The 25,954-nt window shown below is 38.4% G+C and overlaps 3 protein-coding genes across 3 annotated transcripts; 1 reads left to right on the forward strand and 2 right to left on the reverse strand.

Moving 5' to 3' along the window:
* Positions 1 to 7,508: 7,508 nt before the first annotated feature.
* On the reverse strand, positions 7,509 to 9,164 carry LOC148199448 (uncharacterized). The gene is made up of 2 exons (XM_088112670.1): positions 8,869 to 9,164; positions 7,509 to 8,739 (listed from the first exon to the last, which is right to left on the reverse strand). The coding sequence occupies exons 1-2, from the start codon at positions 9,162 to 9,164 to the stop codon at positions 7,509 to 7,511; spliced, it is 1,527 nt and encodes a 508-aa protein (XP_087968796.1).
* Positions 9,165 to 17,168: 8,004 nt separating this feature from the next.
* LOC148199449 (uncharacterized) lies at positions 17,169 to 17,751 on the reverse strand. The gene is made up of 2 exons (XM_088113259.1): positions 17,289 to 17,751; positions 17,169 to 17,230 (listed from the first exon to the last, which is right to left on the reverse strand). The coding sequence occupies exons 1-2, from the start codon at positions 17,749 to 17,751 to the stop codon at positions 17,169 to 17,171; spliced, it is 525 nt and encodes a 174-aa protein (XP_087969385.1).
* Positions 17,752 to 24,717: 6,966 nt separating this feature from the next.
* LOC124831198 (kunitz-type trypsin inhibitor KTI1-like) lies at positions 24,718 to 25,496 on the forward strand. Its single transcript, XM_047305112.2, has one exon. It carries the CDS (start codon positions 24,773 to 24,775, stop codon positions 25,424 to 25,426), a length of 654 nt encoding a protein of 217 aa, XP_047161068.2. The 5' UTR covers positions 24,718 to 24,772; the 3' UTR covers positions 25,427 to 25,496.
* Positions 25,497 to 25,954: the final 458 nt, after the last annotated feature.

Raw genomic sequence — 25,954 nt, forward strand, 5'->3', positions numbered from 1 at the left:
GAAGACCTCGCATGGTGGCTTGTGATGGTCTGGTAAAGGTGGCACAGTTGTTGGGTGGTGGTTTGGTAAAGGTGGCACGGTAAAGGTCTCGCGAGAGGCAAAAAAGGAGGACGCAGGTCACAACCAATCGGTCGCGAGAGGCAAAAAAGCTAGCAAAATCGATCGCTTAAAAAATAAATAAAAAATACTCTATTGTCTCGGTTAATGTCCCAACCGAGATAGTAGAGTCTGAGATACTGCCTCGGTTTAGAAGGAACCGAGACGAAAACCGATCCCTTTTTGACTCGGTTCAGAACCGAGACATTAAGCTTATCCATTTTGACCTTGGGTATATGTCTTGATTGTAGAATCAATGCCTATAAGCGAAAATAACCAGTGTTATTTCCTTGCACCAGTGTTATCCTAATTCTCGTTGTGGTATTGGATATCTGTAGAAGCTAACACCTTACAAATATTATATGATATTATAGTAGTTATATGTAAGACTCATTCTAATTAGTGAAAATCTTTAATAATATTTATCTCAATTAGTTTTACTTATTTATAACAATATCAGTCGTATATTATTTATTACCTGTTAGTTTATACTACCCAAACCAATACGAAATAAAGTTAATAAACTATAAATTAATGTTTTTTTGTCATTTTTAAAACATGCACCTTTACACATCATTTAAAAATAATTTAGGTTTAATGTCTCCTTAGGTCTCTATTTCTCAAATAGGTCCTTTTCTTTTTCGGCGTCTCAATTAGGTCCTTATTTTTGTAAAATTGAAATAATTAGAGACCTTCTGTCAAATTGGACAAATGACCGTTTAAGTTTGGAGAACGTGGCATAGTCAATGTATTATTTTAAATGACGTGGCAGTTTATACATGATTAACGTGTATTTTATAATTTCTAAATTAAAAAATTGAGGGTAAATGGGGAAAAAAAAATTAAAGGCAGTAACTCTCTCTATGGAATTGAGGAATGCGAAATTAGGGTTCATGAGAAAAAGTTGAAGGAGACGGAGCCGACAGAGGAGTTGAAGTTCGCCTTGGAGGATCTTCCGACAAGTTGGTTCTCGAGGTTAGCGAGTGTTTTGAGATGTTGTTGCGGAAGAGCAGGATGAAGGAGGCGTGCTTGGAGGCGAGGAGGTTGAGGTAGAAGGTCTTGAGGAGTGCGTGGCAGGGCTCGGTGGTGTCCTGGAAGACGTAGACACGGTAGCCGCCGGCGAAGGAGGTGGAAGGCATGAAACAACAATGTTACGCGGGTCGAGCACTGCAGCAAACACAACCCAACCATAGGAACGAATCGTCTCCCCCCTCAAGAGAAACGAAGCTCATCTTCAATCTCTCTTCCCGTCGCCGCAAGCTCATCTGATCTCCTCTGTCGAGTTCACGATGGCGACGACGAGGCAAAGGCAAGGCGTTTCACGCTGTCACAACCGGAATCGCGACGGGACGACGATCCAAAAAGAAACGGGTTTTAAAAAGAGATTTTGGAGTCGCCACCATAGTTTATTCTGGAAAACTACGGAAAAACCATAAAATGATAAGACACGGTCCTCGAAAACCATATTCTGGGTTCGGGAGTCGGTTACGCGTAGGGAAGGTGTTAGCACCCTACAACGCCTGCTTTAAGGCAGTACCTTTAACTAAATGCACGAGTATGATGTGGTTTTCAAAAATGTTTAACTATCCCCTAAAATAAAATTCTAAATAAACAAAATATATTTTTTAGTTTTTTGGGCCCGACAAGGATTGACCTTGCTCCTACGTATTCTCATTCAAAATGAGAAATCAGGGTTACGTAGTTCTAGCGGAAAGATTGTTTGTTTGTTTGAAAGTGTTGATGTTTTTAATTTTTGAAGATTTTATGTTTTTTTATATTTTTGAGAAAAAGAAGGTAATGAGTACTAGGCCGACGCGGACGGTCGCACGAGTACTCATACCTTTAAAATGATATTTAAATATTTTTAATCATTTTTTTGTTAAAAGAGAAATAACGATATTAAGCACTAGGACGATGCGAACGATCACACGAGTACTCATACCGTTATCTACTTATTTAGGAAGACTTGAGAGTATTGAGTGCTAGGCCGATGCGGACGATCGCACGAGCACTCATACCCTCGTTTAATATTACGTAAATAAGAGAGAAAAGTATTGAACACTAGGACGATGCGGGCGATCACACGAGTGTTCAACCTTTAAACGTATTTTTGAAATTTTATTTAAGAAAAGAAGAAAAAGGTTTTTAGCACAAGGACGACGCGAGCGGTCACACGTGCGCTTAAACCTTTAAATATTTTTGTAATAATTTTTATAAGAAAGAAGAAGAGGTTTTCAGCACAAGGACGACGCGAGTGGTCACACGTGTACTTAACCTTCAAAACGTATTTTTTTGTAAATTTATTTAAGGAAGAAGAAAAAGGTTTTTAGCACAAGGACGACGCGAGCGGTCACACGTGCGCTTAAACCTTTAAATATTTTTGTAATAATTTTTATAAGAAAGAAGAAGAGGTTTTTAGCACAAGGAAGACGCGAGCGGTCACACGTGCGCTTAAACCTTTAAAATATTTTTGTAATAATTTTATAAGAAAGAAGAAGAGGTTTTTAGCACAAGGACGACGCGAGCGGTCACACGTGCGCTTAAACCTTTAAAATATTTTTGTAATAAATCTTTTATTTAAAATATTGTATTATTACATATATATTTAAGGATAAATAGATGTTTAAAATAAATAGATAGAACAAAATAAAATAAATAGAAAAAGAATAAATAAACGTTTAGAAATGGAACTGAATGACGAGCGTTCGTCGAAACAAAACGAACGTTCGTTGGGGAATATAAAGGACGGACGTTGGTAACTAAGGCTGAATGACGAACGCTCGTTGATTAGAGGATGAACGAACGTTGCGAACGTAGGCTGAATAACGAGCGCTCGTTGAGGAGATGACGAACGAACGTTTAGATAGGTAAGCTTAAATGACAAACGTTCGTTATTGAAATGACGAACGAACGTGTAGACAGGAAAGCTCAAGGACGAACGTTCATTATTGAAATGACGAACGGACGTTTAGACAGGGAAACCTAATGACGAACGTTCGTTATTGAAATGACGAACAGACGTTCATAAATGGAAGCTTAATGACGAACGGACGTTTAAACAGGGAAGCCTATGACGAACGCTCGTTGTTGAAATGACGAACAGTCGTTCATAAATGGAAGCTTAAGGACAAACACTCGTTATTGACATGACGAACGGACATTCATAACGAAGCTTAATGACGAACGCTCGTTATTGAAATGACGAACGGACGTTCATAAGGAAGCTTAATGACGAACGCTCGTTACTGAAATGACGAACGAACGTTTAGACAGGGAAGCCTATGACGAACGCTCGTTATTGAAATGACGAACGGACGTTCGTTTTGGAGATGGCTATCAAACGGTCCGTCCAAGAAATGGCCGAACAGACGTTTGAATAAGAAATGGCTATCCCCCGTGTGTCCTCTCTCTTTCTTTTTCTCTCCCTTCTGCAACAAAATCCTCCCCCCAAAATCTTGGAAAATATTCTTTTCTAACCACCTGGTCCCCCTCCTTCAGACACGCCTCCCATCCGTCACCGCCACGTTTTTTTATTTTCCTTTTTTTTCATATATTTTTATTTCAATTTTATTTTATTTTTTATTTTATTTTTTATTTTATTTTTTATTTTATTTTTCAATTTTTCAATTATTTTGATTAATTAACTCTATTGAAACAAAATTAAAGATAAGAAATAAAATAGAAATTGAATAAAAAGCAAAGATCTAAATACATAAAAATAGAATAAAACAAAAAGGTAAAATAAAATAAAAGGAAAATAATAAATAACCAATAAAAACAATCTTTTACAACCCGGACAAAATTGAGTGTTGACAGCTGCCCCTCTTTACTTAGATATTACTAAATAATATGAAAATTTAATCTTTTCGTATTATTTAAGTAAAGCTAAGTAAAGATAAAAATACTAATTTTGTCCAGGTTTCAATCATGAAAGAAAACGAACAAAATGATTCAAGTCACGATGCCAAACGACCAACGTAAAGTAAAGTACCAGTAACAAAAAAGCTAAAACCTGGATTTGACCATTGCCTCGCAGAGGGCCAAACTCACAGAACAGAAATTGAAATCCGACCATTGCCATGCAGAGGGCCGATAACAGAAAACTACAACCTGGATTTGACCATTGCCTCGCAGAGGGCCAAACTCACAGAACAGAAATTTAAATCTGACCATTGCCACGCAGAGGGCCGATAACAGAAAACTAAAACCTGGATTTGACCATTGCCTCGCAGAGGGCCAAACTCGCAGAACATAAATTTAAATCCGACCATTGCCACGCAGAGGGCCGATAACAGAAAACTAAAACCTGGATTTGACCATTGCCTCGTAGAGGGCCAAACTCGCAGAACATAAATTTAAATCCGACCATTGCCACGCAGAGGGCCGACAATAGAAAACTAAAACCTGGATTTGACCATTGCCTCGCAGAGGGCCAAACTCATAGAACAGAAATTTAAATCCGACCATTGCCATGCAGAGGGTCGATAACGCAGAAAAAAAACTTAATTTTGACCATTGCCAAGCAGAGGGCCGGTGGAAAACAAAAATCTGGACTTGACCATTGCCTTGCAGAGGGCCAATATCGCAGAAGAAAACTTAAATTCGACCATTGCCAAGCAGAGGTCCGAAACATAGAAAAAAACTGGGTTTGACCATTGCCTAGCAGAGGGTCCAAACATTGAAGAAAACTCATATTTGAAACTTTCTGAAATGTTGGTAAACGCTGAGTAAAACATTGAATAGACTTGAAAGAAATGTCGTATTACCCTTTTCACAACTTCTCTTGTGCCTTAAGGATTTTTGAACAAAATACCTTGCTTATCATGAAATGTATGATGTAATGTCATGAGGGTGCATGAATGCATAAACACATGAAACCCTTGCTCTGTTTTTTTTTTTTTTTTTTTGCCATTCTCTCTTAGACTGCCCATGTTTGAAACTCATTGTCAACATCGTCACCAAACCTGAGGTACGTTCAAAACGTAGTCATAAAAATGTCAAGAGACAGTGAGCCCTCTAATGAGAAAGAGAAAGGTGTAACCATGAGTTCAAGTTCTCTTTATCGCTTCCTGCAATCCAATTTGGCTTGAACCTGAGAAGGTGAGGGAAAAATAGGGACGAGAAGTAGATAACTGAATGATTGTATGTAGAGCTAACATTTGTGTTCTCCTCATCTGGGGAGGTATGGTTAACATAGGAACATGTAGGGCCCACAAGACTGCCCCAATTTTGCTGTGCACAGTAAGTACGATTTGAAAAGGTGAAATGGTTTGGGTGGGAAGAATTGCCCCAGTTGATGACGATTGACGGGGAGACTTTACATTATATTTTCACTTTTCATTTTCAATGTCCTTTCTTTTTTCTAGTGATGATGTCAGTCACCACATCGTTCTTTCCCAGAGTTAAGTTTGTTAAGAAAGATCAGGACGAACAATCTTCAGTCGGCGTGGACTTTAATCGGCTTGTAACGTGGCTAAAAGGCAAACGGGTCATGAAAGAAATGGATAATGAAAGCTCAAATAAGTGTTTAACGGCTAAACCATTTTAACAAGAATCATCTGCAAAGTGCTGAGTCAACCAGTTCCTAAGAGTTTAAAACTCTGGACATTCTATTATTATTTTTCCATTCATTCCTTTACTTTCTTTCTTTCCCTGTTGGTCACTTGTTTTGTTGCCTCTGTTGTAGCCCCCCTTTTTTTTGGCTTTTTTTTTCTTATCTTTTTTTACAACAATTTTCTCATTGATTTTGGATGTCCTTGATGTACCTTTTAGGTTGACGTTGATATGCGAATGACCCTTGTCTAGGATGATGAAAAATGATTACGACTTACGGCTCAAAGTGGGTGCAATTGATTAAACCTCTTTTATGATTTGGATAAAGAAAACGGCCACACGTCATCCTGAAGCTTGCTTGACTTGCTTTCCACAACCTTAACCATGAGACGAAATTCTGTAGCGGTTGACACATCGACTTCATTTTTTCAATTTTTATATTATTTTTGCTCCCCGATCACGGATCATTGGGCATGGGTACAATGATGACAATTGCCCTAGTGTTATATCCACGAAAATCCTTTGTTTTGAAGGGAAATGAAAAGGTTAGGGGTTCACGCAATAAGAAAGCAGATGCTTTAACGAGAAATGAACACAGGTTACCCCCGAAACTCTGAATCAGGAGAAGACTCCACATCTTTGCCATTTCCAGTTATTTTTTTTTTTTTTTTTTTTTTTTTTTTTAACGTACTATGCCCTAGACAACCTAATTGACAATGAATTCAACATGTGCATTTTTATTCTCTCCTTTTTTAGTCTTTCACGACATCCCTCAGGAACGAGCTGGTGCCAACCGAATATACCCGTGATGCTTTTACTCATGTGTGCTTAATTATCATTACCTTTATTTTCCTTTATTTACCTAAAAGCTCAGCGCGACATGCAATATTTCAAGAAGCGTGCAAACAAAAATTATGAATGAAACCATGCAGTATTTATTGAATGAAATAACACAGAGTACAACAAACTGTAAAGATCATGTCAATATCCCTTAATATCGATCCTCTATCACGGAATCATCATGTGTAAAACTTTTTGACTGCATCCGAATTAACCGGTAATGGTAACTCCTCTCCATCCATCCTTGTGAGAATTAGTGCCCCACCAGAAAATGCCTTCTTCACTACGAATGGCCCTTCATAATTCGGGGTCCATTTGCCTCTATGATCCTTTTGTACAGGCAAGATCATCTTCAACACCAGCTCGCCTTCGTGGAATTCTCTGGGATGCACCCTTTTGTCAAATGCATTTTTCATTCTTCTTAGTTTTTTTTTTGGTTTGGAAGGTATTCCGGTTTAAGTGGGAGCTTGTGTTGCACAATATCGGTATCCAAACCTGGCATGTCATTGTAAGACCAAGCGAACACATCCTTAAACTCCTTCAATAGGGCTTGCAACCCTTCCCTCACTTCCTTTTTCATGCCAGTACCGATTTTTACTTCCTTTATCTCTTCTTCCTCTCCCAAGTTGAGTACTTCAACCTCCTCCAGATGGGGTTTTATCTCTTTAGACTCTTGTTCCACTAATCTCAAGAGCTCTGGAGAGGGTTCCGGATTATCTTCATAATCATCTTCCGTATTATCGATAGGGTGTTCAAAATTAGGAATATCGACATTGCTATTTTCAAAACTTTCATTGTCACATCTGCATTATTTAAATTTATGAAAAAAATAAATAAATAAATAAATAAATAAATAAATAAAAAAGGAAAAAAGATGACGAATGCGAAATGATGATAAAAACAAATACGATTCGATTATCACGCTGAGCACAAAAACTAAACGTCAACCCGTAAGTCATGAATCCTAAAGCCCCGGGTGAAGCTATAGGATTAATTAAAACTATTACATTTTATTCAAATTAAGCATCACGGGTAAACTCAGAGTTCCAATTGTTGAGTGGTGCATCCGGGGAGCCGGCCCGCACGAAACTTGAGCATTCAAAGCTATCTTCATCCTCCACGGCTGTTATATGGCCCGCGTTGATCCAACCAGCACTACGAAATCTCTCCTTGATGTCACGAATACGAATCTTTTCCACCCTGGGTTCACGCCTTTCTACACGAGCTAGACCGCGCTCTCTCCTTTCTTCCATCAGCCTTCCCGTTTTGTAAGGAAAGGGAGACGGCACCCGGATGATGACAGACGACTTTTCTTCAGCCTCTGGCGCAGGGGTGGTTCTAGTGAAATGGATCATCAACGGCTCAGGCAGAGTTACGTCGGATTCTCCACCAATCTGTGTAAACACTTCCCCCTCCTTATCCTTGTAGCATACTTGCATCAAACCCCGATCCAGCAGGTCTTGCAGAACGTATTCAAATTCACCACATTCCTCAATAGAGTGCCCATCATCCGGATGAAGCGCGCATGTTACATCCTCGTCATAATCACCTTTTAAAAGGCCCACCTTTATCAGCGCCTTGAAGATAAACTTTCTGGAACTTTGGATTTCACCCGCGTCCCTTATCAACTCATGTTTTTCATCCTCGATGGCATTCGTCGAGGCACTCCCATGCCAAGAAAGCGGGTTAGTCTCAATGCTGGGTTTATCTTCTTGAAACTTTAACCACCCAGAGTCGATTAGAGCCTGTACTTTGTGTTTAAAAGCCAGACACCTCTCAGTTGAGTGACCAACACCTCCCCCATGGTAACTACATTTGGCCTCTGCATCATAACCCTTGGGATACGGAGATTGCATAGGCTTCATTGGACAAATAGCAACCAAACCCCTTTGGACGAGTTGGGGTAACAATTCTGTGTAAGTTGTAGGGATAGGGGTGAAATTAACAAATTGGTTCCTTCTTGGGTAAGTATTTTGGCCCGTATTCTGATTTGGACCTGCAATTGCCCCAGCCCTCCAAGTATCAGTTGGGGGCAATGGCGGTTGATAATACCCTTGTTGTTGTTGAGGCCTGGCTTGATGAGCAAACGCCGCATTAGCTGCAAGAGGGGGTTGCCCCAAGTATGGTCGGAAGCTATGAGTGGGAGCTTGACCTCTCCACACAGGCATTGCCGATGCCGCATGCACATCCCCTTCCTTCTTTTTTCCCGCATTGAAATTGGTTTTTTTGTAATTTGCAGTTGCGGGCGAACTGTATGCAATTTTCCCACTTTTAACCCTAATTTCTATCCTTTCGCCTATTATAATGATATCAGCGAAATTGGCAGACACGTTCCCGACCATGTGCTCGTAAAATGGCGGCTGGAGAGTGTTCACAAACATTGCCACCACCTCCCTGTCATACAAAGGTGGTTCGACTTGTGCAGCTAACTCTCTCCACCGTTGGGCATATTCCTTGAAAGTTTCGTTGTCCTTCTTTGACATATTTTGCAGCTGCAGTCGATCCGGTGCGATGTGCGTGTTGTATATATACTGCTTCACAAAGGCGTCTGCCAGGTCTGCCCAGCAACGAATTCGAGACGGCTCAAGATGGGTGTACCAGTTTAATGCCACTCCAGCCAAACTATCTTGAAAAACATGGATGAGCAACTGCTCCTCATAAGCATATGCAGCCATCTTTCTGCAAAACATGGTTAGATGGCTCTTTGGGCATGTATTTCCCTTATACTTCTCAAAATCTGGCGCTTTGAACTTATGTGGTATTTTGACGCCAGGAACCAAGCTCAATCTGGCAACATCTCCGAATCCATAACTTTCATACCCCTCAACAGCCCTCAATCTTGCCTCTAGGCTCTCAAGTTTATCCTTTGCCCCATCGACATTACTAGTTACCCCCTGAAACGAAGTATATGGCGCAGCCCCTGTAGAAAAGCCCTCTCCGGTAATCACAAGTGGCACCGGAGTTACTCGTATTCCATCAGACATGTTTGCATGCATTCCTTCATTTACCATAGGTGCGGACATTACAACAGGTCCCTGAGTACTGATTGGCGGTACATTGGCAGTGGTAGGGAAAGAGAATGAAGTCTGCTCCCCTTTTGTGTATTCTCCCACAGGTGGGGTGTAACCTAGAGGTAATCCATACATTGGGAACGAAACAGATTGGCTCCCAGCATTGAACAATGGAGGGTAATATTGAGCATTTCCCTCGACTTGCGCAGGCGTCGCCCCTCCCGTAGTCTTCAGGGCTTCGAGAGCCGCCAAAATCTAGGCCATCTGATCCTTCAACTGGCTGACATCAGCTTTAATAGATTCGTGTGACTGCTCCCAATTCTCCATGACCTTCGAGTTAGCTCTGGTCCTGTACGGATGTCGTGGAAAACTTGCCGTTGTTCTCTCACTTGTACTGCTGCTTATTATTTTTTATTAAATTAAATTAGATAAGGATGAAAAATGCAAAACAAAAGAAAACATGATGCATGCTAGTGATAAGTGGAAATCACAGGATAACGATGACAATACTGATGGAAAATTAACACAAGCCGATACCAAACAAACATCCCCTATCTTTCATTTAAAGAAAATTTGATCCATTACATAGTCTAAGGAACAAAACACATAATTCTGATGTACATCAATCCTGCGCCCGAGCAATGAAAGATTTCATCTCTCTCACCAACCATTTACAATGATTAATAAACAATTCTATTTCCGCTGGTGAATTACGAAAATGAGTACTAGCTTCAGCATTCGACACCATCCTGGGGATTTCTTCAATTGCCCCATTTGCCAAAGCAGCCAACTGAGAGAAGCTTTCCTTCCAGTGCTTTACAGCCATTTCTTGCTCTGCGATGTGCTCTTTCATTTGCTTTATCAAGGCCTGATGCCTTTCTTCAAATTCTATCGACCTCCATCGCTCCTCCTGTTCCTCAATATATTCCTCCATTTGTTTTATCAGAGTTCGATGCTCTTCTTCTGCTTCTGCTAGCTTCCAACGCTCCCGGTTCATATCCGCCTCAAACGACATGGCCATCTCCTTCATCTCATGCCCCGCTTTTTCTACCTGCACCTGCGCTTCTCTTAGTCTTTTCAGGGCTTCTCGCTTATCTCTTTTGGCTTCTTCGTAGAGATGCTTCCACTGCTTTCCCTCTTCTAAAGCCACCTTCTTCTCATTTACCCTCATGGATAATTCCTTACTCGCGGCCGCTAGATCCTGTTTCACTCGAAATGTATAATCCCTCTCAGCCTTCTGGCTTTTGACAATGTTTTCATAAGCTCGCGACTTTTCTTCATTATCACTTCTCATATCCACAAGATCATTACACGCCCTTTGTAATTCGTTTTCCAACCTAGCATTTCTCACCTTCAATTTCTCCATCTCAGCCTTCAATTGTTGCACCTCTTCACTTTCTAGGGCTTGGGATGGTCCTTCACTAGCTGATTGATCTTTGATTGGCTTGAAAGGCAACTTGACTACTTTCACTCTCTCCAGAATCCAGGTGTGATAACTAACCCTGCTATCCACTACTCCATCCCTCAAGTCCTTCTCTGCTCGAACAACATTTTCCCAGGCACTTTTAACCTTTCTTAACAATTCGATGAAATGCCCGTCTTCGTAATAAATGAATAGGGTAGCAAGGTAATCTGATGAAGGTGCTCCTTTTATAGGATGCCCAAATTGTCTTTGCACCAAAAGGGGGTTGTAATTGATACAGTACCGGGCACCTATGAGAGGCACATTAGGAAAACTACCACAATGTTGTATAGCCATTTTATTTCCGAGCCAAGGAAGGCGCCATTTTATACTTCTTTCGCTCAAGCCGGCAAGGAATCGGGCCCAATCGTTTCCTCCTTTACCTTTAAGCCCTTGGTGTGACAAAGTCTCCGATAGACTCTTAATGCCGACCATCTCCTTAAACACGCGCGCTGTCATCCATGTATACAACGCCGGTAAACAACAAAGAATCTTCTTTCCCTTTCTCTCATGGCAAAAACTCAAGGTCCCATAAACATCCGCAAGGACTGCTGTTACAAGACTCTCTGATCTGGTTTTACTCGCCACGAAGACGTCTATTGCGGTGTAATCCACGAATTCTTCTATTTTGGGAAACAAGACAATGCCATATATGGTGAGGGCTAATACATCCATGAAAGTTTCCCAATCCTCTTTATCAGCCAGGTGATGTAAATACTGCTCTAGATATCCCTGTGATAACCCATGCAATTGATTCCTCATCATCATCCTGTCTTCAATCTCCTTGGGATGTAATTTCATGATGGCAGCAATGGTGGGTATAGAGGCATGATGCTCTAAATGTTGATAGGGAGTGGTGCCTTCCAGTGGCAAACCCAAGATATGCTCGAACTCCTCTATAGTTGGCGCCAACTGAAAGTCTTGAAATGTGAAACATCGAAGCGGAGAATCATAATATTGTGCCAAGGCTGTGATAGCGGGTATTTGTACTTCAACCTCCATTAAATTCAACAAATTTCCATATCTTCTCTGAAAGGTTTCTCTCTTTATAGTCTTAAGCCTTTTGCCCAAGTTTATCAGCCCGGTCAAATTTCCAACATGGGTCCTTAGACTATACTTCTTTCTTAAATCGGAAGAGTCGGTGTGCCGTGTGGCATCGGATCTTGTGTTAACATCCATCTCGTATGAAGTCAAGTAGGTACCTGTGATTTCCTTTAAAATTAACATGTTACTAAATGATGTATGAATATGATGCATGATAATAAAACAACATGACGAAACAAAGCTCATGCATGGTATGAAATGTAATATCATTATTAAAAAAAATGAATAGCGTGAGGATTACAGAAGTACATATTCCTCCCATCGTGCCCTACCAAAGGTTCATTGCTTTGAGTTCCAGGTCAAGTATATGCAATCTCACAAGGATGGTTACCTGAACCTAAAGGTCAAAGGTTACTAGAGCTATGGCCCCCTTCATAGCATCTCCACAACAGTCGAGTAATCAACTAGGTGTGGAAACACATATGAAGAGAACAGACTCTAGCTGGAGTTCTCACGATAGCCAAACAGGAAGTACATCCCAGAGTGACACCGCTACACAACTCCTCTAATTCTAAGTTACGCTCAGACCCGGGTATAGGGCCCCACTCATGATATGCCGAAAGTGTGTGTGTGAAGGGAGAACATCATGCACATCTAAACCCTCACCTGCAAAACAAGCAGAAAAAGTCCCAGGCAGATATAAACATATTGTCTACCCTAGGGTTCAATATTCCACAGTTATTGCAGTTATTCCAAATATCAAGCATAGATAGAGAAAAGTGAAAGAAAAACACATAAGCAAAACCACATCGAATTCGCGCATCTAATTAAATGGCTCGACTCTCTAAAAAGGGTCCCTAGTGAAGTCGCCATCTGTCGCAACCGGAATCGCGACGGGACGACGATCCAAAAAGAAACGGGTTTTAAAAAGAGATTTTGGAGTCGCCACCATAGTTTATTCTGGAAAATTACGGAAAAACCATAAAATGATAAGACACGGTCCTCGAAAACCATATTCTGGGTTCGGGAGTCGGTTACGCGTAGGGAAGGTGTTAGCACCCTACAATGCCTGCTTTAAGGCAGTACCTTTAACTAAATGCACGAGTATGATGTGGTTTTCAAAAATGTTTAACTATCCCCTAAAATAAAATTCTAAATAAACAAAATATATTTTTTAGTTTTTTGGGCCCGACAAGGATTGACCTTGCTCCTACGTATTCTCATTCAAAATGAGAAATCAGGGTTACGTAGTTCTAGCGGAAAGATTGTTTGTTTGTTTGAAAGTGTTGATGTTTTTAATTTTTGAAGATTTTATGTTTTTTTATATTTTTGAGAAAAAGAAGGTAATGAGTACTAGGCCGACGCGGACGGTCGAACGAGTACTCATACCTTTAAAATGATATTTAAGCACTAGGACGATGCGAACGATCACACGAGTACTCATACCGTTATCTACTTATTTAGGAAGACTTGAGAGTATTGAGTGTTAGGCTGATGCGGACGATCGCACGAGCACTCATACCCTCGTTTAATATTACGTAAATAAGAGAGAAAAGTATTGAACACTAGGACGATGCGGGCGATCACACGAGTGTTCAACCTTTAAACGTATTTTTGAAATTTTATTTAAGAAAAGAAGAAAAAGGTTTTTAGCACAAGGACGACGCGAGCGGTCACACGTGCGCTTAAACCTTTAAATATTTTTGTAATAATTTTTATAAGAAAGAAGAAGAGGTTTTCAGCACAAGGACGACGCGAGTGGTCACACGTGCGCTTAAACCTTTAAATATTTTTGTAATAATTTTTATAAGAAAGAAGAAGAGGTTTTCAGCACAAGGACGACGCGAGTGGTCACACGTGTACTTAACCTTCAAAACGTATTTTTTTGTAAATTTATTTAAGGAAGAAAAAAAAGGTTTTTAGCACAAGGACGACGCGAGCGGTCACACGTGCGCTTAAACCTTTAAATATTTTTGTAATAATTTTTATAAGAAAGAAGAAGAGGTTTTTAGCACAAGGACGACACGAGCGGTCACACGTGCGCTTAAACCTTTAAAATATTTTTGTAATAATTTTATAAGAAAGAAAAAGAGGTTTTTAGCACAAGGACGACGCGAGCGGTCACACGTGCGCTTAAACCTTTAAAATATTTTTGTAATAATTCTTTTATTTAAAATATTGTATTATTACATATATATTTAAGGATAAATAGATGTTTAAAATAAATAGATAGAACAAAATAAAATAAATAGAAAAAGAATAAATAAACGTTTAGAAATGGAACTGAATGACGAGCGTTCGTCGAAACAAAACGAACGTTCGTTGAGGAATATAAAGGACGGACGTTGGTAACTAAGGTTGAATGACGAACGCTCGTTGATTAGAGGATGAACGAACGTTGCGAACGTAGGCTGAATAACGAGCGCTCGTTGAGGAGATGACGAACGAACGTTTAGATAGGTAAGCTTAAATGACAAACGTTCGTTATTGAAATGACGAACGAACGTGTAGACAGGAAAGCTCAAGGACGAACGTTCATTATTGAAATGACGAACGGACGTTTAGACAGGGAAACCTAATGACGAACGGACGTTCATAAATGGAAGCTTAATGACGAACGCTCGTTATTGAAATGACGAACAAACGTTTAAACAGGGAAGCCTATGACGAACGCTCGTTGTTGAAATGACGAACGGACGTTCATAAATGGAAGCTTAAGGACAAACGCTCGTTATTGACATGACGAACGGACATTCATAACGAAGCTTAATGACGAACGCTCGTTATTGAAATGACGAACGGACGTTCATAAGGAAGCTTAATGACGAACGCTCGTTATTGAAATGACGAACGGACGTTTAGACAGGGAAGCCTATGACGAACGCTCGTTATTGAAATGACAAACGGATGTTCGTTTTGGAGATGGCTATCAAACGGTCCGTCCAAGAAATGGCCGAACGGACGTTTGAATAAGAGGCTAAATAACGAGCGTTCAAAAAAAAGGCCCAAGGTTCCCGGACGTGCGTTCAATTCTGGGCCTGACCCAGTCGAATGCTTTCTAACCTAGAATTTTCTAGGGGTTCAGGAGGTTCATCCCCATTCCCCACTCTCCAGCTCGCGCCTTCTCTAGAGACCCAAGGTCTCCTGCTCTGCACCACGAACTCACTGTCGCCTCTGCCATAACCGACCACCGTCGCCTCAACCAGAACACGCCTTGGCCTCGCTGGCGGCAACTCGCGCCACCAGAACCACCACCAGCCACGACGCCACCGTATCCACCTTTCTCTTTTCGAAAACAGCAATTCTCAGGGAGGGTCTTCCTCCGCGTTCATCTCCGATCCCCTCAGCACTACTATCCTAATCTAGTGTTCTACAACGGGATGGTGAGCCTGAAGGTGGTGGCGTGTGCCCCTTCCTAGGTTGGACAAGAATGAATGGAAGGGGAGATTGGTGTTATGCGTGAGTTGGAATGGAGGTTCCAATGGGTGAATAAGGCGGTGGCCGTGAGGCGTTGGTAGTGGCCGTGGGTGAATATGGATGATGGTTGATGAGTGGATGATGGAATGAGGTTTGGTTGAGTAAATGGAGAAATACAAAGTTTGCGAGACCGTGATGATGGGTGGGAGATGCAGTAGTGAATGAAGATGAACACGGGTATTGGAAATCAAGTGTTGGAGGTGAAGATTGATGATGTTTGGTAACAACAAACGTATACAAATATCCAGTGCATTCAACAATATTCATATACAAATTTAACAACAATCGGAGATATGTTCATGAACAAGTAACCAACTCAGTAGAACAAGGAGTGTTAGATATTACTTACCTCTCGATTGCTACTGCCAACCTTGCGTCTCCAATGGGTTTTTTCCTCCTCCTTTGGCTGGCGTCTATCTTTTTCTCTAGGTGAAAAATGGTGAATCTGGATGATGATCCCCAGACGAAGGTCCCCGTGTGTCCTCTCTCTTTCTTTTTCTCTCCCTTCTCCAACAAAATCCTCCCCCCAAAATCTTGGAAAATATTCTTTTCTAACCACCTGGTCCCCCTCCTTCAGACACGCCTCCCATCCGTCACCTCCACGTTTTTTTATTTTCCTTTTTTTTATATATTTTTATTTCAATTTTATTTTATTTTTTATTTTATTTTTCAATTATTTTGATTAATTAACTCTATTAAAACAAAATTAAAGATAAGAAATAAAATAGAAATTGAATAAAAAGCAAAGATCTAAATACATAAAAATAGAATAAAACAGAAAGGTAAAATAAAATAAAAGGAAAATAATAAATAACCAATAAAAACAATCTTTTACAACCCGGACAAAATTGAGTGTTGACACACGCTGATGACGTTGACACTCTTGTCCTTCCCCTTTGTTAGGTTTTCAGGTTTTCTTCCTTTAAGGTATGAGTTTTTTTCTTCTCTCAAGGGTTTTCAAATGATGAAATATTTATGGATCTGGTTATGTGTTGTGCTGAAATTATGTTCTAGATTTGACTGCTAAATGAATGTCGATATATGAATTTAGGTATACTACTGGATTTTGTTCTGGACGCCGCATCTCGTCCTCATTGCATTCATGCTCTATTTGTCTGATGAAATGTTTTTCTTTCGAAAGAAGTAAAAAGTTGGGGTTTTGAATTTTTGTTGTGGTACCTGTAAATGTAATGGTATTGTTTGCTGAATGTCTTTGGTTGTTCTCTAGGAGCATTTGGATGTTGATACGTGTTTTAATTATTTATTATCAATTATTTTTATTTAGTGTTCATGATAATGTTAGTTTGTTACTGGTAGTGTAAATCGTAGACTATTATGTCATTGTGGAAGCACTAGTAAAAAATAGGCTTTTTAACTCGCCTAATAGGCTTCGGTTAAAGGAAAACCGAAACATATACGAAAGCGGTGGCAAACTTGTATTTTAGACGAACTTATATACCCCGGTTCTAAAAAAAACTGGTGTTGAAATAGGTTTATGCCTCGGTTAAAACAGGACCGAGGCCTAATACTATGTGTTTTGGCCTGACACGCTTCGGTTCTAAAAAGAAGTGGTGTTGAAATAGGTTTATGCTTCGGTTCACAACACCTAGCTTTTTTACCTGACCTACACTGTTGCTCTCAAAACCTACCTTTCTCTCAAACCCTGCTCACTTCTTCGCCCAGTCTCAAAATCTAACTTTCCCACAACTAAACCACACCACTGCCAACCCCAAATCTGGTGGCGGAACTTGGAGAGGTAGACCCTACAGTCGACGGTGGCGGAGGAAGAGCGGCGCGTGACGAACAGGGGGGGACGAACGACGCGACAGAGGAGGAGGAGAAACGACGGAGGAAGCGTCGATTGAGGTGGTGGGGGAGGAAGCGAACGGCGCGGGGACGAACGACGTGACATAGGAGGAGGAGAAACGGCGGAGGAAGCATCGATTGAGGTGGCGGGGGAGGAAGCGAATGACGGGGACGAACGGCGCGACAGAGGAGCAGGAGAAACGGCGGAGGCAGCGTCATTGAGGGCCAGAGGAGGTAGCGAGAACGTGGCGAGGCCGCAGCGAGACCGTAGTAAGGCCGCGGCGAGGTCGCGATGAGGTGGTGGCGAGTAGCGGCAAGGGCGTCCTGCAGCGATGGCATTGGCGAGGCACGAAGAGGTGGCGGCGAGGTGGTGGCGAAGTCGCGGTCCTGCAACGGTGGCGTTTCTGCATTGCAGCGGTGGCGTTTCTGCAGCGTTGGCGAAGTCACGAAGAGGGGAGGCATCAACCTTCATCTTTTCTTTTCTCTGTTTTGCTTTGGCCTTGCAGGAGCCTCTATTCTTCCCCCAAATCGTTCTCAGAGTTGGTGATGACAACCTCCGCCAACTAAACCCAAATCGTTCTCATTGCATCAAAACCCAAATCGTTCTCAGAGTTGATTCTTACAAAAGCTGTGTTATTTTTTTTCTTTGTTATTTTGGGAGTGATTTTGTTAAGGCTGGACTGTGAAAGGGATTGAATCACGTTGGACCACCCTTCTTATTGATATTCTGAGATTTGGTTTTGTGAAAGGGAAGGAAAAATAACCCTTTTGCTTCTGTGCAACCAAAATAATCCAAATGCATACAAAAAAAAAGCACGCAATTGCCTCGGTTATCAAGAACCGAGGCATAATCCTCTCTCGTATTAACCCGGTTTAGAACCGAGGCATAAACCCTGCTTCTTTTTACCTCGTTCGTATATGCCTCGGTTGCAGAACCGATGCCTATAAGCAAATTTAACCGATACCATTTCTCCTTACTGCACTAGTGTAGGTACAAGAGTTTAATTTTTGAGAAGTTGGTTGTTCTTCGTTTCAGATTCTGGAAAAGTTTTTGGAGGTGGAAGGTTTTCATGCCTAGAGAGTGGACCGTGAGTATTTAAAATATATATTTGTTGATCATCAAATCTTGAAGAGAATAGAGAACTTTTATACTCCTTTTTTACTAGTTGAATGATTCTAAAAGTTACTTTTTTTTTTTCGCAGAGGAAACACCCAAAATGGTTGGGTTTCTGCAATTTGCAGTGGCTGCCATAGATGCGTGATTTGGTTATCGGAGAAGATGAAGGATAGCATTCCAGGAGCAATGTTTGGTGTTGGCAGTGCTTTTTGACCTTTCCATGTATTCTATGAAATAAGATGACCACTTTGTCCTTATTTAAATTTTATTTTCCCTCTTTGCACTCTAGTTTTTAATTCAAAAATTAAAAAATTACACTTCACACACGTTTTTAATGTCACATCATTTAAAAAGACACAGTCAGCATGTCACGTAACGTCCTAATTAACGTCGTCTTCTCAATTTAACGGAAAGTCCCTATTTGATTCAATTTTACAAAAATAAAGACTCAATTGAGATGCCGAAAAAGAAGATGACCTATTTGAGATTCTGAACGAAAATAGGGACCTATAGAGACATTAAACACAATAATTTATAATCTTCTTATTTCTTTTATTCATAATACATTAATTAATGTTAATATGTATATTCGTATGTTTTAAAACTACAAGAATGAATTGACATATTTAATTGTTTTATTTTTTCATTATATTAAGTATACTGATTTTTATATTTTATATATTTTTTTATTTTTTTAATTTAATTTATTATTAAAAATTCTACATATAAAAGTTTTATAATCAAATAGTATTTCATAGTTAAAAATTATTTTCACTTAATATTATTACTTCAACACATTAAAAATGTAATTTTGATTATTTAAATATTTCATTATTCATCCACATTAAAAAATTTAAACTATTTTTTTATTTCAAAAAAAATTACTTTATTTATTACCAATATAACAATGTAACAAATTGTAATTAACAATGTAACATAATAATTTTTCTTATTTTTTCCTAATTAATTAAATATTTATAGCATTTCTGAATAAATATTCATTAGTATTTTATTACATAAAACCAAACGAAAGTTAAAATTTGTTTATTTAAAAAGTTTTATTCTATTATTTATATAAATAAAAGTTTTATTCTATTACATACAATAGAAACTCAAAAGTAAAATCACATTAGACAATTTTATTATTTATTTTAATTTTCATTCTTTATTTCTTCACAGAATGAACCGTGAACAATGAACCCAAAGTTAAAAATAGTGCCTTCGTCTAAATGGGGTTGAAATTTGTACCGGGAAGCCGATAGAGAAAGGCTTGGGATTTTGGACAACGGACAAAACGACAAGTTTCGTTTCCTGTTGCTGCATATTGTCCTCCATACCCGTTGTCAGTTTTTAAATTCACATTTGAAAATAAAGTCTGCATCTCCTTTATCTCTAATAATTTTGTCGGTGATAATTTTCCCACAGTTGAATCACGTGAATGACCCATACTTGTTGATAAACATTTTATAAGCAGAAGAAAATAGTTTCAAAAGAACAAGATTTTTATAAAATATATTTTTATAAAATAGATTATGGTTCTTATGAGAGAACACGTATTTTCTTTTCTCTTCATCTTTATTGAAAGAGAAAATTAAAAAAGAAATTTAAGATGCATTACAGTTAAAAAATCAAATACAATTTTTTCATTTGTAATATTTTCAATAATCAATTCAATTTTCGTATATGCTATTGAATATTAAAAATTGCTTTTTTGATTAAAAATATTATTGTTAATTTATGATTGATCTCATTGGATTCATAACAACATCTCCATATCCTTTATTTCTATAATTTTGTAAGGCATATCACATTGTAGTGGTGATAAGCTTCTCTCAAAGTGGAATCACGTGAATGAGTCAAAGTTGTTGATAAGCAGAAGGAAACAGTTTCAAAAGAACATGATTTTTATAAAATAAAATTTAACTATTTAAATAATTTATTATAGAAATTTTTAATTTTATTTTAAATTTATTTCATCAATATTATAAATAACAAAAGGATAGCTGTGAAATTTATTTGATAGAACAACTCTTGGTATTTAATTGAAGGACATCTGTTCATAGACTACAAGATGACAAATGTGAGGTTCATTATTTCATCTTACCCTTATCTTTAAAGTGAAAACTCGTTTTCATTTTTATCTATATGTTTAACATACAGGCAATTTTGAACATATCTCATCTCTGTTAATGAGTATACACGTATTCATCTTTTAATATTTCAAATATTATTAAAAAATTGATTATTTACCATTAGGGGAGATATACCTCCATACCGACGATATTCTGAAATTCATCTTGCAAGTTGAATTCAAGGGAAAATTTGTGCCCTTCACCTCCATGAATTCAATAAAATAATCTCCTTCAAAGGTCCAGAAGCAGCAGCCGACGATTTGGCAAATCTTGAAGAAATGACTGACAATATAAGTGATAAAGAAAATCAAAGGAACAGATGTAGACAAGAGAACCAGGGTTCAAGAACATAAAAAATAAAAAGATTAGAAGGCAAATGAGTAAAACAATAAATTGAACTTATATTATACGAGGTAAAAAAATGATGGGAGAAAATAAAATGAAAGGAATGTATTAATATAGACTTAACCGTTAACAATCATGATCGTTCGGTCTATCCGCTATAAATAGGTCAACGTTTAAGTTATTGAGCTAATAGTTCAACAGACGATAAAATAATCAAAGATCTCTTATTAAAGATATTAGATAAGTCGTTTATGAGTAAGTAACCGAATCTAAAAGTAAGTTTGTTTTTATTTTATTGGATCTATGCTAGTTTAGGATCCATAAGATGACTTATAAATATAAGGTCAAGGCAGCCATGTACATTGGACTAGATCCCAAATACTCAATTGTGATAAACAATTTATTAAACTACGCCTAACTTGAGCGTCGGAGTGTCTTTTGTAGGTACCTCCCCCTCCTCCCGGTCATGAGTGCAAGAGAGCGGAGTAGGCGACTCAGACATTGGAACGCAAGAAGATTACCTCAGAAAGGTACTACTCTCAACCTCGCAGATATCCATACAGAAAAATTTTGACGCCTATTATAAGGCTGAGAGGAGGAGAAGAAACCCAATGGTGACCACGAGAAACATGGAGGAGCAACAGAGCACGGGAGAACTAATATGCAAGCATAGACGCAGGTTCAGGCACGCGCGCAATTGGAGATGCAGTGAAAACACAAGGAGGAGATTGCGACAATGAGTAGTCTGCCTAGCACTCTGTGTCGACAGCCTATCGGGATCACAACCGCGAGAATGAAAATGATGCAAGTCGTAATGGACAACCATCTCATCACACCAACCCGAACGGTCAAGAAAGAAAGGAACCAATACCCCTACAAACCGTTTGTTAACTCATTGACGAGTGTACCAAATCATATCAAGTAATATAAAATGGTAAGACCAAGTATCGTTTCCCAAGAGACTTCTGTTACTTAGCAATTGTATAATACCTTAATTAATTAAGACTTAAAAACTATTTTGGTGGTGTTTAAATGCAAATGCAACAAAAGTAAATATGAATGCAAATTGATCAATTGAGGCTTGACACAAGATTGAATGAATAAAGTTGATAATATGAGATGATGATGTTGTTAGGATTAGATTTCACCTACTTCACTTTCATGCATATTAGAATTCATCTTCTTCATTGGAATGTTAATATCACTTACGAAATTACTTAGAACCCGATCCCTTGGCGTAAAAAGCCTAATCTTAATTATTAGACCTCAATTCTTTGAATCCTTAATAATCAATTCCGCATTAAGAAAAAGAAGCTTAAACAACCAAATGTCTTATCCTTATCCCTAGGCAATATTCTCTTTAGATGAAATCCTCTAGATCATGATTCATAACATATTTTCCAATTCTCAAATAAATCAAACATCAAGTCATGAATGGCCAAAAGATAACAAGCATTAAAAATAAGAGAAAATCACTAACATTCAATGAAAGAAGCATAAAATGTTTAAATCATATTCAAATACATGAAAGTTTAGAAGTTACATCATCCCCAACAACAAATGAGTTTAGTTCTCCATGGTCATGGAGAACCTTAGCTTACAATCGAAGAATGAATGAATGGAAATCCAAGAAAGTGAGAAGGAAAGCTCCCGCATGCCCAATCTCCTTCCAAAGGGTCGAAAATAGTGTTTCATTGCTTCAACCGTCCAAAGATGTGAACCCTAGTGTGTAGAAGCCTTTAAATAGATCAAGATTGGATAATGGGCCAACGTCGCTGACGCTCAACGCCCTAACTAAGGGCAACCAGGCATCCTACGGTGTAGCTAACTGGCGCTCAATGCCCTTAGAGAGGGTGCCCAACCATGCTTACAAGGTGAGTGGCGCTCAGTGCCCCAAATCGGGGCAACCAGGCGCCCTTACAAGACTTCTGACACTGAGGGCCCCTAAAGAGGGCAACCAGGCGTGACTGCATGACAATCAGCGCCCAAGGCCCCAGAAAAGGGCAACCAGGCGCCCTACGGGCCTTCTTCAGCCTTCTTAAGTCTTCTTTTAGCCTTCTTTTAGCATCACAAATAACGGTAAATTCAACCGTTATCACAACCCCAAACTTGAAACTTTGCTTGTCTTCAAGCAAAATGTTACTCAACCCAAACAACATAGTCATGCTACAATGGTCTAGCATACCAAAAACATTCTCTTCTACGACAAGTAAATCACACATGTCTGCCCATCATAGAAAGATCAGTCAAGATATAATGAAGTCTTAGTCAATCAAACTTAAACTATGGTGCTCACATAACACAGAATACACAACAAATGCACAAGCAAGCAAAATATTATCCTATAGTGCATAGAATCATTCCTCACCAAAGAAAGTGTTTCACTCAAGCTCAAAGGTGTATATTGAGGTGTTTGTTTCACTCTACCATCACAATGTCACACGTTCAACTTTGCCTTTTATTTAAACACATCAAACACAATAACAAGCAAGTTATCATCGCAAGAAATTTTTAAGGCTTGTATTATGGTTGGGCTAAGAAGAAAACTGGTTTTTTTGGACAACAAAGTTCCTTGAGTTAAGAGAGTGAACAATTTATTTCATAATTTAACATTAATCTCTCTTTCTACTTTTCACTTGAAAAACCACTTCTTAACTTAATCTCAACTTTTATGCATTGAGCTTACCTTTCTCTTCTTTTACTTTTCTTTTTCTTTATTTAAGTTGTTCAATGCTCTTTTTTACTTTTAACAACCCAACAACACCAGACTTAAACCATTGTCCTATACCACACATGTATATCTACTCAACTCAAGGCAAAGATTTCAAGGGTATTTTTCACATTAGGCTCAATGTTCAAAGGATAAAGCAATTTTATTTTAAAATTTTTGGATTAAAATTTTGATTTTGACTTATAAAGGATAAGAACAAATGACTTTGATTATTTGTAACAAGCAAGCAAATTGTTCAAATAAAAAAACTCAAGCAAAATCAACTTTGATTTCAAAGCAACAACATTCAATAACAAAAACTTTGGAACATAACATCTCACGTGTTAATTCAAGTTTCACAATTTAATAAATATTATACTAAGTATATTAATCACTGTTCAAACCAAACAATGTATCTGTCTCAACCAACTATGATACAAGCAAACACCATTTCTTCAAGATTTGTCAAATCCTCGACTGCTGCTTCTTGTCCTTTGAAGATATTTTTTTATTTGATTCGTCGAGGTGAAGGGCACAAATTTTCCCTTGAATTCAACTTGAAAGATGAATTTCAGAATATCCCCTGTATGGAGGTATTGCTCCTCATGGTAAATAATCAATATTTTATTTGAATTTTTATTTTTTTAAATAATTTAATTAGTATTTGAAATATTAAAAAATGAATACGTGTATACTCATTAACACGTGAAAAGAGTTTTCAATTTAAAGATAAGGGTAAGGATGAAGTAATGAACCTGACATTTAACATGCGTCGCTGTCATCTTGTAGTCTATGAATAGATGTCTTTAATTAAATACCAAGAGTTGTTCGATCAAATAAATTTCACAGCTTGTTATTTCTAATTGGTGAGTTAAATTTAAAGGACAATTAAAATAAAATTAAAAAATTGTGACTTTATTTTCAAATGTCGATTTAAGAGAAAGCTTCTGAAACTCCAAACAGTCTCCTTAAACTCCTTACAATCCACGTTTAACTTATTTTGCTCATGATCTCTGAAAAAAGTTGAACCATATAAAATAAATAAAAGAAAATTTGTTCACTCAAACTATGAAATATCTTTAGGGTCTCTGCCTCTGTACTCGCGCGTCTATAAATACATGTTTCTTATATGATTCGTCCACACAAACGGAAGATAAGCCTTGTAGAGCCTCCCAAAAAATGAAGTTTACGACCTTCCTCTCTCTGTTTCTACTTTGTGCCTTCACCTCGGACCTTCCTTCAGCCAGCGCTGATGTGGTGGTGGACACTGACGGTAATCCTATTCAAAATGGTGGTGTATACTATATAAGTCCAGTTATAATAACTGGCAACGGGGGTGGGGTAGAATTTGCAGCAACCGGAAACGAAACTTGTCCTTTGTCGGTTGTCCAAAATCCCAATCCTTTCTCTAGCGGCTTCCCTATACACATTTCATCCCCATTAAGAATCCTTTTTATAGGTGAAGGCACTATTTTGACCTTGGGGTTCACTTTTGTGCCTCCGTGTGTTCCCATCCCGTCTCTGTGGACTCCTGTGAAGGGTGAGGAAGAGGAACTCCCTGTTAAACTTACTGGATACGACAACACAGTAAGCGGTTGGTTTAAGATTAAGAGTGTTCCTGTTGACATTGGGGGCTATAACATCTTGTTCTGTCCTCTCGATGATAGTTCATGTGGCTATCTTGGGATTCAGTTTGATGCTGCTGGAAACAGGCATTTGGTGATCACCCAGAAAGCGGACGCAGCCTTATGGGTTCGGTTTCAGAGACTTTCGCCCGCATCATCTGCAATTTCTCTGCATGAACCATCACTGCTGCTAAAAAGTCATGACTAGCTTCTCCAACTCAGTGACTAACGTAATCTATGCGCTAAATAAATGCTTATTTGGCTGTCGTTGTAATAAATCTTCGCAAGGCTGAACTTAATAAGATTCGAGACCCTTGAAAAAAATAGGTTCTTCATTTTAATAATATATATATTATTAATTAACTAAATAAGATAAAATTACTCTAAACAGTTTTGAAGTCTACGTGACTATATTAATTAAGTAATATAAACAAAATTTTAATATTTTAAATCAATTGAATGCTTTTTTTTTTAAACCATCATGAATAATAATAATAGTAACTAAAGTTTATATCTTATCTATACTGCTTTTTCTTTATTTAGATAATCACTTTTTTCGAATGTTTTTTTCTTAATTAAACTTATTTTCAAATAAATTAAATACATAAACATCTTAACATTATATACCAATACGTATTTAATGATTACGGCCAAAACTGGATCTACATTACTGTTGTTGCCTGTTTTTCTGTCTCAGTTTTTTTTTTAAACAATAAAATGAGAAGTTTGAAGGAAT

This window comes from Vigna umbellata, chromosome 4 (genome assembly GCF_029865625.1).
Source record: "Vigna umbellata cultivar VRB3 chromosome 4, Vumbellata_1.0, whole genome shotgun sequence".
Taxonomy (NCBI): Eukaryota; Viridiplantae; Streptophyta; class Magnoliopsida; order Fabales; family Fabaceae; genus Vigna; species Vigna umbellata.

Excerpts from the sequence above, each read along its gene's own strand:
- LOC148199449 (XM_088113259.1), bottom strand. The coding sequence starts at position 17,751 with ATGCCTCCCCTCTTCGTGACTTCGCCAACGCTGCAGAAACGCCACCGC. Across the intron at positions 17,231-17,288 it reads CGCGTCGTTCGTCCCCCCCT|TTCCGCCACCAGATTTGGGG; the intron begins GTTCGTCACGCG and ends TACCTCTCCAAG.
- LOC148199448 (XM_088112670.1), bottom strand. The coding sequence starts at position 9,164 with ATGGCTGCATATGCTTATGAGGAGCAGTTGCTCATCCATGTTTTTCAA. Across the intron at positions 8,740-8,868 it reads GACAGGGAGGTGGTGGCAAT|TTCGCCCGCAACTGCAAATT; the intron begins GTTTGTGAACAC and ends AATTGCATACAG.
- LOC124831198 (XM_047305112.2), top strand. The coding sequence starts at position 24,773 with ATGAAGTTTACGACCTTCCTCTCTCTGTTTCTACTTTGTGCCTTCACC.